The sequence below is a fragment of the Amblyomma maculatum genome, chromosome 3 (genome assembly GCF_055883805.1).
Source record: "Amblyomma maculatum isolate TAMU_Amacu chromosome 3, ASM5588380v1, whole genome shotgun sequence".
NCBI classification, from domain to species: domain Eukaryota; kingdom Metazoa; phylum Arthropoda; class Arachnida; order Ixodida; family Ixodidae; genus Amblyomma; species Amblyomma maculatum.
In genome coordinates, this window is record NC_139346.1 from 171,240,505 (window position 1) to 171,257,797 (window position 17,293).

At 50.9% G+C, this 17,293-nt stretch overlaps 1 protein-coding gene across 7 annotated transcripts in view; it reads right to left on the reverse strand.

Annotated features, from left to right (window-relative positions):
* Nucleotides 1–14,983, reverse strand: part of LOC146196917 (uncharacterized) — a 62,314-nt gene extending 47,331 nt beyond the window's left edge. For 3 of the 7 annotated variants that reach the window (XM_084598623.1, XM_084598620.1, XM_084598617.1), the window contains exons 1-2: nt 14,624–14,969; nt 11,125–11,214 (exon numbers count right to left, since the gene is read on the reverse strand). In XM_084598623.1, coding sequence (XP_084454749.1) covers nt 11,125–11,144 — 20 coding nt within the window. In that variant the 5' untranslated portion in view covers nt 11,145–11,214; nt 14,624–14,969. Of the gene's footprint in view, nt 1–5,296; nt 5,475–11,124; nt 11,215–14,623 lie in introns of those variants that run through there. The other 4 variants (XM_084598625.1, XM_084598619.1, XM_084598622.1 and 1 more) reach the window with 2 other exon arrangements.
* Between the last annotated feature and the right edge of the window lie 2,310 nt (nt 14,984–17,293).

Sequence of the window (17,293 nt, forward strand, 5' to 3'; positions counted from 1 at the left end):
ATGCCCTCCAAATACCCAGTTTTGCACAGACCACATTATCCTAGAGAATTTCGTTTTACTCCCCCCCCCCCCCCCCCCAAATGACATCCTCCTCCTGCGCGTGGCTATCCATCGACGCACACCAAACAAACGGACCAGCAACGGTAAAATGAACGTTTGAGTGTAGTGAGTGCGTGCCCCGAACTCCTCTGTTTAAATAAATGGTTTTACTACTACCAGCAACGGAAGAATAACGCGGAGCACCGAAGAAATGGAATGTCGCTCGCATATGAGCACACAGTACACAGATCAGCCGAAGTCAGCCTGGCATAACTTCGTCCACAACGCGTACGGATAGAACCGGTAACATGATGCCCGCCGAGAATAACGTTGCAGACAGTAAGCACGCGAGAAGCTCTCCAGGTGCACCTCTGTACCGGCGAGTGCTTTTCACCGCATGTCAGAACATAAACCAGATATAATAATATCCTTTATTTCACTAGCAGGTATACCAAGGTTGTTGCTTTTTTTCTTCTCTTTTACGGTGCCTGTAGTTTAACGTACAAACAAATAGTCGAATCTGGATGGCGAACAAGTTACGTGCCGTTCTAATTAACGAGAGCTTTTTATTACAAGTGATTCTGACGCATGGCGGAAACGTACCTTCCAATAAACCGGTATTCGAATTAGGCGAGTTAATGCAGAGCCCGTTGTCGCGACACAAGGCTTTCAGCATGCAGCTGGCGGCGTACGACAACCCCGTAGTACCCCTCCCAGGCCTGGGGACGAGTTGAAAATGCAGTTTAGTGACAACTGCACGCAATTAAATGCGCGATATGCCACAGAGGCACTGCTTGTTCTCTATCTACTTCGGTTGCAGGAGGCCAAAGAGCAGGCGCACGTTAACAGTGGTCACAATAAGGTGAGTCGGAGTAACAAAAGCAATGGGGACACGGCGATAGCGTTATTTACCTTTCCCGAGTCACATCATCCGCACCAGGCTACAATCTTACCCCTGACGACTGCGCGCGAAATCACCGAAGCAGATATCACCGAACCACACACGATCACGCGTGTGAGCAGCAACACCGTCGGACTGTCGCGGAACACACTTAATGATACGCGTAATCGCGAACTTCAGCAGCAACATCGTTAATAGCAAATAAAAAAAAAATCTATATACGTACGCGCCCCGGAAAAGAAAAAAAAAACTGATCTCAGGACACAGACTTGTTTTATTTTTTTTTTATACACCACAATGAATTTACCGTTTGGTACAGCCAGAAAGGCGTTCCGAAAAAGAAAACCAAAAGCTGAAAGAGACTATTACTCACTGAGCCAAATAGAAAAGCGCCAAAAACCAGCAAACGAGATGCGCCAAAAATGCTACGAGCTTCAAACATAACGAAAACTCGGCGACCTCAAAACGCCCAAGTCGACGGCAGAAGCAGTGTCAACCGCTCATACTACACACACAAAAAAGAAGCGAGCACGCCGAGTCAGTGACCCGAGAAGCAAAGCAAGGAGCCAGACCAATGCGGCGCTACTACACCCCAACGACAAAGCAAACAAAGTCATCCGTCGGCCGGGCCTGTACACTCCCGCTATCGCTCACCGCGCGCACGCACGTCTGTCGATAGTCAAAACCTAGCGAGCGAAACGACCGATGCGTATTTGTCTTGCGAGGGCGGCCGACCCACACACGGGTGCCCGAGCCTCTCTCTCGTTCATTGTGAATTGTGGTGCCGCATCGCGCGACGCCTGCGCCGGCAAAGAAAACAATGCGATAAATCAAGCGGAGGCTGGCAAGTTTCTTGACCGAGGTCACCATACCACGCCCGGCGATAATCACGACGCCGCTGCGATAAGCGGGAAAGCGAACAAAGAAAAAAAGGGCGCCTTGATATTTGAGCACAATGGTCAACCCACACGCACGTCTTATCAACCAGCCGCGCTAAGCGGCGGCAAGTTTTTATCTCACCCCTTGAGGGCCGCTTTCCGCAAAGGAAGCGCTCATGGGCGTATATGTTGGCCAGCCTTTATCGAGGATTATCGGGGCTAGATAAGGCAGTATTACAGCGCATGCCGCACGCAATACCGTACGGGAAAGGGCGGAAGGTATCGGCGCTAGAGCACTCCGAAAGAAAAAAGAAAGGCAAATAGAAGACAATGCGACGTTTTTTTTTGTTTTTTTTTTCACAGGAAAAAAAAAAAACGAACGCGAAAGAACATCTGAAGCACCTCGAAAGCACGCGGCACATATCAAACTGCGGCGACACGGAAAGATTAAAACGTAACGATAGCGTAAACGCCCTAACGAACTGGCCAATTTAAAACACGGCCGACCCCCCCTCCGGAAATGGTCGCGGCCGGGCATGAGTCTTTCCGACGTCGCGCAGCCCTGAAGTCAGAGGGCAAAGAAGTGCACCCTCTGTTTCCTTCGAGCTGACACGATAGGCCTTCGCCTTGATGGAAACGGCAGGCACGACGGAAACACAGCGAAGAACAAAGAAAAAGCCGCCACAAAAATGGCTGCTAGCCACGCTTGCATGACGGGACGAAAGAGGAGGGAAACGCGCCGCGAGTGCCGAGGATGCTCAATCATCGCCTGAACGCACACACGGCGACCGAGGGTCATTTCTCATGTGGCCTCGACGCTAAGCTCGGCTGTGGTACAAGGCTGGACCATGCAAATCGAAGGAGAAAGACCCCTTGATGGCCAATACCAAAAAGAAAGATTCGTGCTGAAGGTTCCAAAAGCCGAAACTCCATTCCTGTATAACCGCTTCTGAGAAGGGCCTACAACAGAGCCACAATAACCGCAACCATAAGCATCCAGCAATAACAGGTTCAATTTAGCTACACATGGCGATCATTCGTCCAGCTTTTAAGACAAACACACAAAGCAGGAGAGCGTACTGCGCGATGCGAGCCAGAAATCAGAAGGCCGCGCGACTATTGCGAAAGGGTTTACGATTGCAACCGTTGTACGCAAGTCACGGAAAGGGCCAAACCTTGGCCCGCGTAATAGGTTCCCTGCGCAAGGGTCACGCCGACTGACAAAAAATACCCCCCGCAGAAATACTGCTGATCCGGGCCGTCACTGAACAGCCACCAGGTCACGATACAATGCGAACGAGAGCACACCGCTCGAGCGACAGCATGACGAGAAAGGCATGCACAACCTCTAACACGGGGCGCACCAATACGGAATTCTCGCGCGCGTGGCTACAGCAGCGCGCAGCGTCAAGGTTACTGCAACCTCTATCCAACGGGAAAAGAAATGGGGGGGGGGGGGGGGGTCATAAGCGAGATTTTTTTTTTTCGAGCGCTCCATTCTCGCTTTGCACCACACGGGGCGTGTACGCACCTCATCGTCATTATTGTTATTAACAGTACTTCCCACGCGGGAGCGAGTTGCGCCGCAGGTAAGACAACCTACGACCACGCTCGAGAAGACGGCGGCACCAATAAGAGCACAAAAAAAACCAAGCTAAACCGGACGAACGGCGCGCAGACACGGGCGAGAGAACAGGAGAAAAAAAGAAGAAAAGCGGGAGCTCAGGGAGAAGCAAAGTAACAAGAGAAGCCGGTGAAAGGAGGAGGTATACGCGCACGACTGAGAGCGCGCGCGCAGGGCTTGCGAAAGCTTCGAGCACAAACAGAACGCACGCACACACACGCGCGCCCCAGCCCCCGCAGAGCACCTGCTTGGGAAGAAAAATCGATAGTCCGGAATTCCCCCCCGCACACCCTCCCGCACCATCACCACCGGTCTTTTTTATGTACTCTGTTGTATTATGCTGCGCTCGAGCGGCACACGGACTGACACTGCTTCTTTTTGATCTTTTTTTATCTACTTGTTTGCCTTTCCCATTCTCAATCGGAATTTGTACTTTTCATTTGGTTGACCTGCGCCTTCTCCTTTTGACGACCCGCCGCCTCGCTACTATCAGATTGAGTTGACACTGGCAACCCGCACCTTGCAATCGCAACAAAAACAAAAAAAAAAAAAAAGACCGCGTTTCTGATAATGCACAGAGTTTTAGCACCGGCGTGCGATTGACGTTTAAGTTTGACCGCAGGGCTAACGTAGCTACGCAAGACAGTGTCGCACTTTCCGTAAGGCTATCCAACGGCGGCATCTATCACGGCAACACGGGAGATGCACAGCAGAAAAAAAAAAGAAAAGAAAAGCAGCAGCAGTCCCGCTTCCAATACGTCAGGGAGCCCCACAATGCACGCGAGACGGCCAGACAGCGACGGCAGGAGGCAGCGACAAGGCAAGAAGAGTGGCAGGCCACGCTGCCGGGACAGCGCTACGGCCCTGACGTCGAAGGTCTTTTCCGGACAGAGCTGGCAGCAGCCAACGCGGCGGGCCACACGAAGAGGAGGAAGCGGCCCAGCGCCAGAGAGCGCAGACACACAGGACATCGTGGCGGCAGCTGGGATGTGGGAGCGAGCAATGCCTTCTTGGACTTGCCTAACACCCCCCCCCCCCCCCCCCCCGGCTTCAGCTGCGCCGAAAGAGCGGCGAGACGACGTTTAGAGGTTCACCCCTTGAGGCGGCGAAGGAGTTGGAGTGGGGAGGAGAGCAGGACCGCTCGACAAGGCGGCAGCAGGAGCAAAGAAGGCCCCACCACGGCCAGTGTTCGCGCGACCCAATTTCGGCCCTGTGGTGGAAGCGTAGCGCGCTCCTCGGGGCGGCCCGTAACGGTGAAAGATGGCGGCGGACGACCGCGCTGGTAACAAGAAGAAGCGACGGGCAGGGAAGTTAAGTAGGTGAATCGGCAGCGGAAAACAAGAAAAGCAGAAGGAACGGGTTCCCATGCCGCGGCCGGACAGCAAGCACTTCTCTGTCTGCGAGGTAGCCGGAGAAGCGAAGGGGGTCTTGCGGTACCTCTAAAGACTCGGGTGCTAGCAACGGGACGGCAGAATGAACCAGCACAGAAAGAAGAGGGTTCGCAGAGCCTACCTTGAGACGGGTGCCGTACAAACCTGCGCCGCAGCAGTAGCCAGTCACCGAAGTGCGAGATCGGTAATCCGCACATACCAAAGTCCGACCCTTCCAACCTCACCATCCCCGGTGTGATCAAACCAAACCGTGGGAAACAACAACAAAAAAATGATATGCGCTGCGTGGCGACGATCGAGCTGAATGGAACTCTCCGTTGGGGCCAGGAAGCGCGCACAGCACCCCCCCCCCCCCCCCCCCCTTCAATCCAGAGGACACATTTCCCCCACCGGAGCAGAGGTATCCAAGATCAGGCGCGCGCACACAAACAGGCACCGGTGACATGACGGCGCCGATGCTTACAGGGCGAGGTGGTGGTGGTGGTGATGGTGCGCTGGCTGTGCTGCGTACAAATGTCCCGCAGGCAGCGTCTTCACTTTGCTCATGGCCGGGCGGCGTGCGTAGCAGCCTCCACCGACGACGACATGGCGCCTCACTCTAGCCGAACGACGAGCGACTGGTGCCGCGGGAGCAGGCAGCAAGAGGGAAGAAAATGAGAGGCGGAGAGAAGGCCGCTCGGCGGCAGCAGCCCCCACTCCTCCGACGACGAGTCAACGAACGCAACGGGGCCCAGTCCATGCGGCTGCTCGCGGCGGGGGGAGGCCGGCAGCAGCGGCGGCGACGGCGGGAGTGGCGCGCCGCCAGCCAAGGATGCCTCTCTCCTCATTGTTCCGCTAAGGTCAGGGACTCGGGCCCGCCGCGCGCGCTTCCCACTCCACTACGCGCGCGCTCGTTCGCGCGAACTTCGCCGGCTGCCGATGCCCCCACCTTCCTCCCATCGACAGGCACAGCAACAGGAGGGAAGACACTGCGGTAACTCACCTGCCGTCTCCCTTCCGCACGACGCGTGCGTCGCTGCTTCAAAGCTTGCGCGAGCGACCGACAATCACGGTGCGGGGTGCGCCCCTCCCCCCGCCTTTCTAGAGCCCCCTCTCAAGCTTCCATTTCACGGTACGCCCCGAGAGCAACAGGAGGAGGAAGTGAAAAGTGCCCAAGGTGTGGACTTAGAAGAAGAGCACAAAACAAAATAAAAAAAAAAAATAAAAGCTTTCACGCATCGTAACTTCACAGCGGGATGCGGTAGCTGCTGCTCTCTGGTTTTCTTTTTTCATCTTTATCTCTCTCTTTCGCTTCGGAGAATCGGGAAAGTTCCCACATCATCACTAACCCACTGACGTCCTCTTTTTCTCCCTGTCGATGCTGGGGTGCTTCCCTCCCCCCCCCCCCCCTTATTTTTTTTTAATCTCCCTTACTACTAGATTTCTGCGGGGGGGAAAAACGACCTATGCGAACGACCTCTGACGTAACTCGGGAAAGCCCTTCCCCCATTTCTTCTCAGGCGGGTCCCTGAGCGCGCGGAAAAATACGATTCAACGGAAGGCGAGAGTAATCACACGAGAGAGTGGCCCGGTAGCAATGCACTACACCTAGGCAAGGAAGAAGAGCGGAAGCGGCGCACCATCAGCAATGCACAAACAACCGACGGTGACGCCGTCCCAAAAAGTCGGGACGGGGTCACGCCGGGTTCATTCACGTCTTCCCGCTCTTCTCTCCACCTCCAGGGGGAAGGGGGATGACAATTCCCTCCTCTCCGGAAACTCGACAGCCCAAGAGACAACACGCCGCGTCCCTGGGACACGCTAAACAAAAGAACAGGGCTCCGCAACGCGATGACGCCGCCTTTCTCCCGTAGCCGGCGCTAGCGGGTCGGCGTTACGTTACACAGAATCTCCGCACGCCGTCACGTCGTTTGTTGACGCGCAGTTCCGCGAGCCTGCCGAGGCCGAAGGACGCCACAAAGGATGGGGTAGGCTTTCCATCGCCACCGCACAAGGAGTCACTGACCGATGGCAGGGATTGACAGCATGTCACACGGCCACGGAGACCACCCTCGTAACACGCTCTCGTTAAAATTCGAAGTGGAGCGAAACGAAGAGGCGTCCGTGTGCTGTGAGATGTCAGAGCACGTTAAAGAGCCCCGGGTTGTCGAAATTACTCCGGAGCCCTCCACTACGGCTCCTCTTTCTCTCTATCCACTTTAACCCCCACCTTCCTCCCTTCCCTTACGGCGCTGTTCAAGTGTCCACAGAATCAAGTGTGACAGATACTGCGCCTTTCCCTTCCTGTGAACCAACCAACATCAGCACGGCGCTCCTGCGACGACAGCTTAATTAGTATTCAGGTAAGGATATAAAACGCTCACATGTAAGGGGAAAAAACGACTAAGATGATGTCGCTGAAAAGAAAAAAACGCGGTATATGCGTATAGCCTTTCGCTCCAGACACTACTACTGTAATGAGACACGAACGCTATGAGTACCGCCACTAACGAGAACTCACGCAGGTAACATGACATTAAAAGAAGAAAACAAATCGTCCGGCGAGATATAAACTAAAGCCGCGCATAAAGGAAGCTCTGTAAAACTACGCGAGCGGACAGCAACAACCAACGCTGCGCTGGTGGAGGCAGTTCGTCCTTGCAAGCGAACGCGGGAGGCCCCGTTTCCTTTCCAGCCCCAGAGAAGCGAGCGCTTTCACCCTTTTGTGCTGCCGTCCGCTACCCCACACACATACACCCCCGCGACGCCGTCAAACGGCACACGACAATGGCATCGCGGAGAGAAAGAAAAGTGGAGAGCCCGGCTGGTTCACTCAAGGCAAAAGGATTACGGGGGTCGCCCCATTATGTAGGAGGAAGACCAGCTCCGCTCCTATTTTTAAGGGATGCTGTGGTCGGCCGCCTTCAAGAGCAAGAGCGAAGGCGAAAGAGAGTAGGAGGTGAAGGGGGGGAATGGCAGCGCTTTTCGGCTCGTCGTCGCCGTTCGGTGCACCAGTCACTCGTCGTCACGGCAGTGAGCGCGGGCGCACACACGCTCGCACACCCTTTCCCGAACGTTCCCATTTCTAGCAAAAACAACCCGACCGCCGGGCGCTAGTAGCGAATGCGGTTCGTCGGTTCCAGAATAGCGGACGAACGACCCTCTCTCTCTCTTACAGACCGACGCACGCAAGCGAGTTGTTTCGGCCGTGAAGGGAGAGCGAAACCAAAAACTCGCCCGGTTAGAAGTGAAAAAAGAAAAAGAGCTCGCCCGAGTGGGCGACGACACACTCGGCCGTCCAAGAAGAGGCCGCCGAGAAAGTGAAGGCATCCTGTCGAAAGTGCAGCGGGAAGAAACGTTTTACTCCCCCTCCCCTTTCCTTCTTGAATCCTTACGGAGATCAGAAGGAAACTTTCCACTATCGACAGGACCGACCTCGGGCCGGCTGCATACGTTGACTCTTCAATGCGGAACCGCACAGTCCAACTACCGCCTTTCTTTTTTCTTTTTTTTTTTTTTCTTTTTTGAAGTCTTGAGCTGGACGAAAACGAACCTCTCTGTTAAGAGGGGGGGGGGGGGGGGAGTTGGAACTAAAACAACAGCCTACGTGGAAATCCGTTCGCTCGAGCGTGAGGTAGTTCGTGGTCGTGTTCGGTTTTGTGACGTGACAAGGTTATGTACTAAATGAATGTTGTGCGCGCGTGTGTGTTATTTAAACTAGTGATACAACCGCTCAATGGAGGCGCACTTGGTGGGACAATTCACAGAAGTATGTGCGTTAAGAAGACTTATTTTCTTGCGATGTTTATGCCTCGGAGCATAAAAAGAATGTAATGAAGGATAAAGCGTAAAGTCAGATAAATGCAAAAGGTGGAAACCAGTGCCTCCTCCATGTGAATGCAACATGAAAAGTAGAAAATGCAGAACACACGGATGTTGAAAGGCGACAACTACACCAATAAACTGGACCTGAGCATAAGGATTTAGAACCAAGCAGGTGAGCTAGCAACTCGGCGACAATTGGGCTTCAGAAGCCGAAGGAGTCCACTGAATTACGCCTGCAACCAACATCCACTGGGAGCAGTTGTATATGTTAGCTAATCTTATTTCTGAGAAAAAATAAACAACATAGGGATGAACCGTTGCACTAAAAATAAAGAAGCATGAAACAGTCTGGTTATGGGCATGGGCAGCTCCACTGTTTGTACCACGGTGGTTTGTACAACATCTTTGGACTGATAGTTACCAACATAAATTGCCCATCACAACATACAATGAAAGACATTCTGTGCAATTACGAACGTGAAAAGAGGACAAGCGTAACAACCAATCTATATGCTGGTACCATGTATTGAGCATCCTCTGCAGTGCTAGAGTAATGTCACAAGCTTCCAAGTAATGGCAAGGCGCTGCTCAAGATGCATTTAGGCAAGGATAGGTGCAGGAAACGGACGCTGCTGCCCAGTCAAGCATCAGCCAAGACCAGCACTACATCTCCAGTGGAACCGAATGAACAGGTACGGGTGCAATCACAAGTAAACACAGCAAGCCATTTTGCTAAAAGTGTAATCACGCCTTGCCTGTATAGACCTCAGCCAGCAGTTTTAACTAGGCATGACCATGCTCCTTTGACTTTTGTGCACGCTATTAGTAGCATGGCAAATCAAGCACAGGCTCTGCACCACTCAAATGTCTAACCACCAAATTGAGGGACCACACTGTTCAGATGTGTCCACGGCCCGTGCACTACATGAATGACTGACGTGTTTCAACCTAGTGGGAAAAAAAAGCTATCCAAACACATGCTCACCACTGCCCATAGACCAACATTGGTTCGGTTTGGTTTGTGGGGTTTAACGTCCCAAAGCTGCTCAGGCTATGAGACGGCATAGTGGAGGGCTCCAGAAATTTCAACCACCTGGCGTTCTTTAACATGCACCGACATCGCACACTACACGGACGCCTTGCTTTTTGCCTCAATCGAAAAGCAGACGCCGCGGCTGGGATCATAGACGAATACCGATCTGCGATATAGGCAAGATGCAGTGGTGCTGTTGTTGCCAGCTGAGCACAGCTGGGAGACCAGTTACGGCTACTCCCAAAGGAATGCATGTAAAGAACAGTGTTCAAAGTTGTTTTTCGTTTTCACATTGCACCTATGATCGCGTGCCTCTTAGCAAAAAGCCGAGCACAACTCCGAACAGATTGTAAAAACATGACACAATTTTAAAAGTGATCTGTTCTTAAAATGCCATGATATGTGCCTGCAGGAGTCATCTCAGCTTGATGTACTACTCCGACCAAACTTTCCAAAACGTTTTTCTTGCTCCACAAGGTACCCATGGAGGCAGCCGTTTGTTAGCAGTCGACTGGCAGGCGTTATTAAGAAGGCTACGACAAAGCTTGAAAAGACATTTCAATATGCTGATATCTTTTTAAAACATTGCTCCATCAGCTCAGTATCTCACCTATGCAAACTACTCAGAGAGTAGAAAGGTGCTGCTATGTGCACTAGATTTGTTAACTAACAGTCATACAGACTTGATAGTCTCGACAGTACTACATGAAAAAGCAATCTCAAATGCTAAGGGAAATGAACAAAAGCAAACCAAGCACTTTACCTGAAAACAGTGCAGAAGATAGCCCCATCCACCTCTCTCGCATTTGCGAGCCTGCTCTCTTTTTGTAAATATGGTGTCTGTCTATAAACAAAGCCTACTTAGGTAGCAACAAGGATCACAATAGGAGCTTCACACAGCTGGGATTGATCTGCAAAGCAAACACCTTAATTTTTTTGCTTTTCACGAAGCTCCCCCTGCCACGCATTATCATGTGAAGACGAATCAAATCTAGGCATTAGCTCAGTACACTTAACAGCAACAAATCAATACAGAACAGCCCAAATTGACATCAGGACTGCAGCTGCAACAGAGAAAGCAACACTGGCCTAGACACATGCGACCACGGCATTTTATGGGCATGGACAGCAAAAGCACGCCACGTCATAGCACAGAACCCATAGCCCGTGCCCTGCCATATTTCACAGCTGGCACCAACACATGCTTTGAACACAAAGCCAATGCACTCATCTCCATTGCAAGCTGCCGTTAGCAGCGTATTCACAAAGAGCAGTAAAACGGCTGCACATCAAAACCATCGCATGAAGACTCCACTCACTGAACGCATACACAGTGTCCCACAGACTCTGCAGTCAGCCATCAAACATCCACTCAATGCAGTCATAAGCAACAGCAAAGACACGCGGGGCACAAGGGAAGCAGTCAGACATCTCAAACGTGCTCCGCAACTCACCTTATTCCACGGCTGTCCATGGAAGTCCTCCGTAATGCACAACCTCCTTGCTGCGGAACTAGGAAGCTCGGCCTTTAACATAGGGGAAGCCTGCAAGCACAAGTCACAACCACAAAGTCAGGCCCCACCACTGCTAACAGTTTCTGAGCAAATCATTCTAGGCACCAAAACCACTCTAACTGCTACCGCTGCAGTATGCAAATTGATGTGGATATCCACAGAACAAAGCCATTATTGGAATGTGAAAAGGCAACCAGTATCGCCACACTGACAAGAAACCAACAGAGAATGATAGTCTTATACACATGCACACACCACCACTGCTACCGTGAGCAATAGGAAATAAGATGAAAACTACGAGACATCACAGCCCGCCTACAAAGCAGTGAAGGAGTAATTGCGAGCGACAGCCTATCAGTATGCAAGTTATAATAAACCATTAAGATCCTTATAAGAGCAACACGGCAAGTTTATGAAACAATTATGTCTTTTCTTCCGAACTGTTAGTTACTTAAGTCAACCAAAACATTAGCCTGTGTTTACAGATGGAGTGAGGGTGCTTACCAAATACCTACTGTGTTAGTAATGTGGTTGCTGTTTTCAACAGCACTTCTCAAAAATAGCCCTCAAACATGAAACCCCGCAAGCATAAACGAAAGAAAAAAAAAGCCCTACAAGAGGATACACCTAGCACTGTAATGCTGGCTCCTGGGGAAGCTGAAGAAATCAAACGATGCAAATGCTTGATATTTAGCAAAGCAGGTAACACACCCAACACAATTTGTCGACTGCATAAGAGGCAGGCCAAACAAGGCCAAAGAGAATGCAGCCTTACGTGCACCACGTGCACCAAACACTGCTGCTTCGAGTGGCACAAACAAATGAACAAACAAATGGAACAGAACGTATATCTGCACAGCAAAGAGTGCAACAGTTCAAAGACCGCCTAAATGCAGAAAGCCATACGGCGACATAAAGCTCCCAGCTGTGCTGCCAAAGTGGATTAATGCACTTGCACAGTATCCCACTGAAGCTGGAATATCAGCCGCAGCCTCTGAAGCGCAGGCCTGACTCCGCAGCCACCATCCAATAAGGCTGCACCAACATCAGTGACACAGAGAACCAAAGTACAGCTGAACAATTAAGACCTATGGTAAGCTTTCATAAGGTGCAGTGTGGAACAGTTTGGATACAATAAGTTTAGGCTCAATCCAAGTAGATTAGGACAGTGTACAAGTGCCCGCTTTTGCAAGTGGCCTGACTAAGTAAACCAAAACAGCTTATGCTTAATTATTCAATCTTTCATGGACACTATAAATGGTGCAAGTGGCCATCACCGAATAACAGCATGCAATTTTTTTACCTCCTTGAAATTGCCTTAAAAATGACATTACCAATATTTAAATATTTCCTGCCAGTACAACATCATAAAACATGCACTAAGGACTGCAGTAACCCATACGACACCCCACAGTGCTTTCAAAGTATTCAGGTCAGGTCACAGAAGAGAGGCAACTGTCAGCATATGCTGCAGAGTTTATGTGGCACTACAAATGCTTTGTGCAGCAAGGACAGCTTCTCACTGGCAGAAAAAAGGGGCAAGAAGCTCTACTCGAGCCCCAAAGCATGTTCTAACAAATGTTCCTCCACCTCGGTCTAGCTGTATTTCTTTTTTTCTGTCTAAAGCATGAAGAAAGGCTACTGACAATGGTGATGTGCCAATATTACTGGAACAATAATATGGCGAAGTTTCCAGCATACTCGAAACATTACAGCAATCTCTTGAAGTGGAAAACGCACGTCTAGATGGCGTAAAACAAGAAAGAGACATGTCCACACTCAAAAACTTGACAAACATAAGACGCATGTTCAACCCAAAGCAGCACATACGTCAAGAGTTGCAAGCCATTTAATTTATATGATACTGACACTGGAGAAAAAAAAAAAGCGCAATGACATTACGGAGAAGAAAAAAAAAAACGCAGGGCTTGGTACGTAAGAATCACTGCATTAATCTCAACTACTCGGACTAGCATTAAGAAAATGTTGCGGCAGCCCACTCATTCAGGAAGTAATTTTGACGCGGTTACACCGCTTCGCGAAAGAAAATTTGGCGCATGCGAGTGTTCGGAGCTACACTCCGCGCCACAGAACGCACAGGAACACATCCAACCAGGAGCGTAGCAAGCACAATACGCTGCATATTCAAGGTTGAATTAGGTGTGACATAGAATTAAATTTATGCGCAGCAATATGAAAAAAAAAGGTTTAAACACGACACAATTGTGCATAACAGGGCAGCAGCAGCACGCACGACAGAGAGTCCAAAACGATATCGTACAGTGGCATTGCTCCTCACAGCAATTCCAGAAAAGATCCAGGCGTGTACTCGCGATCGCCAATAACAGCACATCGAAAAGCGAATACTATACAAGAGTTTCGAGCAGAACCACAAGATAAACAGCGCGACAAACGTCGAAGGCTCGATGTGTGCGACACGACGGCATATACGCGAGAGGTAACGGGCATCACGAGGGAGACAAAGCAGCCGCCGGACGGATCAAGTTTGCACGGCTCATCTATACGGAACGAGAACGCCGCCCGAACCTCCTCCTTCGCGCCGCGGCGAATAACACAAGCGCACATCGTCTACCACGATAGCGCGGCGGCGAGTCGGGCGGCTGACATCGGCCCGTGTGACCGTGCCATTTCTCTCGCTTTTTCCGATCCTCGCTGGCACAGACTACACACGGACGTGACCCGTTCCGGCAGAGTTGGCTCTCCTGGCGAGGCACGTATTTTAGGGACGGGTCGGCGCCCCCTAAAGGCGCGCTGGCAATGCCCGGCGTGCTCACAGCGGACGGAGTGCGAGCAGGAAAAGACGAGAAAGGGTTAAAAGAACGCTCGCTGAACTGCATTGCCATGACCGCAGCTGCCACTGCTGTCCAATCGGGGAACATGCGACGGCGCGACACAAACGTCCGACAACGTCGAAAGCGAACAGCAGCAAATTCGCATCGACCCATCTGATAGCGCCAGCGGCGCACCAACCTGGGGGCTGGCTCTCTGGTTGTGCTCGGGAGGGGGGGGGGGGGGGGGGGGGACGGCACATTCACGGCCCGCTATCGGCTCCTGCTCACTATCTGTGCCTCGGTGGTGCGCACCGAGCGAGAGCGACAAAACCACGAGAGGTTACGTAAACGGCGACCCGCCATGAAGGACGAACGCAATACGACGGTGCATATCGGCGACGGTGGCAGCTTCCGAGCCCTGCCAGGAACCCCCAAGAGCACGGCACACGGGTCCAAACACACCCCACAAAACGGGAAAAACCTGCGATATGACGGACAACCTCCTAATCGCAAGGGAAATAAACATCTTTTCTCGAAACGCTTCAAAGGACAGCTGTGAGGGGCAAAGGCGTGCTGCTGCTACGGAGAGGGCGACAGGGGTCTCTCCGTTCGGACAGACGGACGGAGAGATATTTTCTGCTACTCACGCAACACATCAGTCGGCGATGGACGAGCCGTGGCAGCGCGGCGAACGATGCCCCGTTGCTGGCCCAAAAATGTCAGCGCGCATAGGGCGCGATACGTGGTTGCGAGCGGAGAGGAGACGGCACACAAAACCTGTAATAGGCTTAGTCTGTCAGCACGCGACTAGGCGCTGGCGGAAGCGCCGTGTCGCCACGGAAACCACGCTGGGTGACGGGCACGATCTAACGAAATCATTTCCTGCAGCGTAATCTCGAGGCATGTTCCTCAAGCGCCAAGGCAGAAGGTGGGGAGGTTACCTTTTGTATCTCGAAGCAGTCTACATTTTCCTTTACAAGCCGCCATCATAAAAGCAGCACACAAACGTAAACATTTATTTTTCGCCAACCTTTTCATCTCAAACAAAAAATATATGTAACTACATATAAAAAACAGATACATTATACAGTAGAATAATTTTACTTTGAACAACATTATAGTTTATTCTAACTCACCACTTTTTTTTCTGCGGGATGAATGTTTGCATAGAAACGGAGTAAAACGGAAGGAATCTAACCTGACAGGTATGTTTTGGCCGCGGTTTACGTGGAAGCGTACGGATTTGTGCAAATTTGCGTGAATTGTCATGGATGTTGTTAGTGGAGAACGTCGAAAAAGTGTTTCCATCACAGACTGCTTTGGGATCCCAGTGAACCTGCGACGCCACAACGTGGAGAAAGTCAGAGCCATACGCGCCGCAATAGCGACCTAAATAAAGGCCAGAGGAGGTAGTACGTTGCATCCTATTGCACCGTCTGTTTGTTTGTTTTTGTTATTTGCATTGTTATTGCTCAGTTTATTCTTAGGCACTTAAATAAGGCATGAATTGCGTGGCAGGTCTCGTTCGCACTTGGCATGCTGGGGCCACGACGCGCGCCCCGAGCACGCTGTAAATTTAGCGGCGCTTGGGCCGGGATCATTTTTTGCTTTGCAAACGTTGCTTCAATACATAAAGAAGAAAATGCGCACTTGCCGCGTGCGTACTTCAAAACAAATCTTTTGCGTGATAAATATGCCGCTGCCGCCGCTTTTGTTACTATAACAGCTGGGCATATGCAACGTCTTCTCGGTCACGTGTTCAACTTGGCAGCGGTGCACATCGCAGCGGGGAGTCGGCGTTGGTGACACATTTATCATTGCGTATCGCGCAAACTGTCCACCGTCGCTGCCTTTTTAAAGAAGCGCGTCTCACAGCCGGGCGCCGCCTTGTGATTAGCGTCGGCCTGATATCTGAGATTATGCAGGCGCACTGCTCAAATATGTTTAAAATATCGGCACTTGCATAGCGGCATGAAATGCTAAACGCGCGCACAGCCGCCCACTCGACGCTTGTTCAAGTTGATACGTGCCAAAAATTAGAAGGATGTTCCCCGACTAAACCCTCTCTGTGATTAATATTGAAGGCGTGCATACATGCACGCGAATATGTGCTCAAGTGAACAAGGGGGCATTCAGTAAGTGAAACGTAATATTCAGTGAACACACTGTAATTGTGAAAAGAATACGCGGAAGCGTTTGTTTTTTTTTTTTTTTTTTTTTAATGAAAACGCTGTGTGTTTTAGAACGTATCATCCTCAAGCGCAAGTGTTCCATTTATGCTGACGTAGTTACGTTATTATGTTTTCGATGTAGTGAACAATGTTGGGCTTGTCGACCCATTACAGTAATCCAGGAACCAAGCCTTCTTGCGGAAGCTGAAAATATTCTTCAGTGACTTAATTTTTTTTTTTTTTACTTCTTGCGGAAAGGCAAACAATAATTTCAAATACGCCTTCAGTGGCACATGTAACTTGCATACCCGCCGATGCTCGTTGGTAAATTGCCAATGCCCAGGGGCGTGCGTGCCCCGAACTCCTCTGTTTAAATAAATGCTTTTTACTACTACTACTCCGTCTCCGAGGCCCACTAGAGCCATCTGTCGTCGACCGCGCGCGCTTCGCATTCGCAACGATATAGCAACGATGCAAAGCATAGAAGGAAGCGGGAAGGCCAGCCAGCGTTACCAGCGTCAGACATCCTCGACCTTGCTCCATTATTGGCCGACGTCAGTCACATGGTGCTTTGACGTCATGCCATTGCCGGCAGAGATTTCATCGTCTGTCGCGAGCTCAGTGTCCCCTCCGCCCCGCTTGCATTTTTTGACAGGTTCTTCCTTTTTTGCCGGAGAGGAGAGCACAGCGCGCTTCCTTTGCGCATTTTTCGTCTCTGCATTTCTTTATACTTGTTTGGAGTCTTCCTTCCTCTCCGGGCGGATTGGACGTTTGCTTTGTGATACTTTTGACCACGCGTTTTTCTTTCGCATCGCTACTTTGGCTTTGTCCTCGCGTTGCCTAGCGGTAATGGCAGAAACGGGGAGAGGATCTATATTAGTCTGTTCGGAGCAGAAGTCGGACCGTTTCAAGCGAAGCCCGGAGCAGGCAGATGGCACAGGAGAGGGGTGTTTGCAGTTTAGTGGGAAATATATATTATCATTCTTCTTTATATGTTTTTATACAGAGCCGTAATATTTAGCGCGTGTACTTTAACGCAGCGTTACTGGATGCTCAGGTGCACCTAAGCGATCCAGCCGCAGAAAAAAAAGAAAAAGAAAGAAAAGCGTCCGGAAGCACATGGCGTTAAGGATTGAGCAAGGTCAG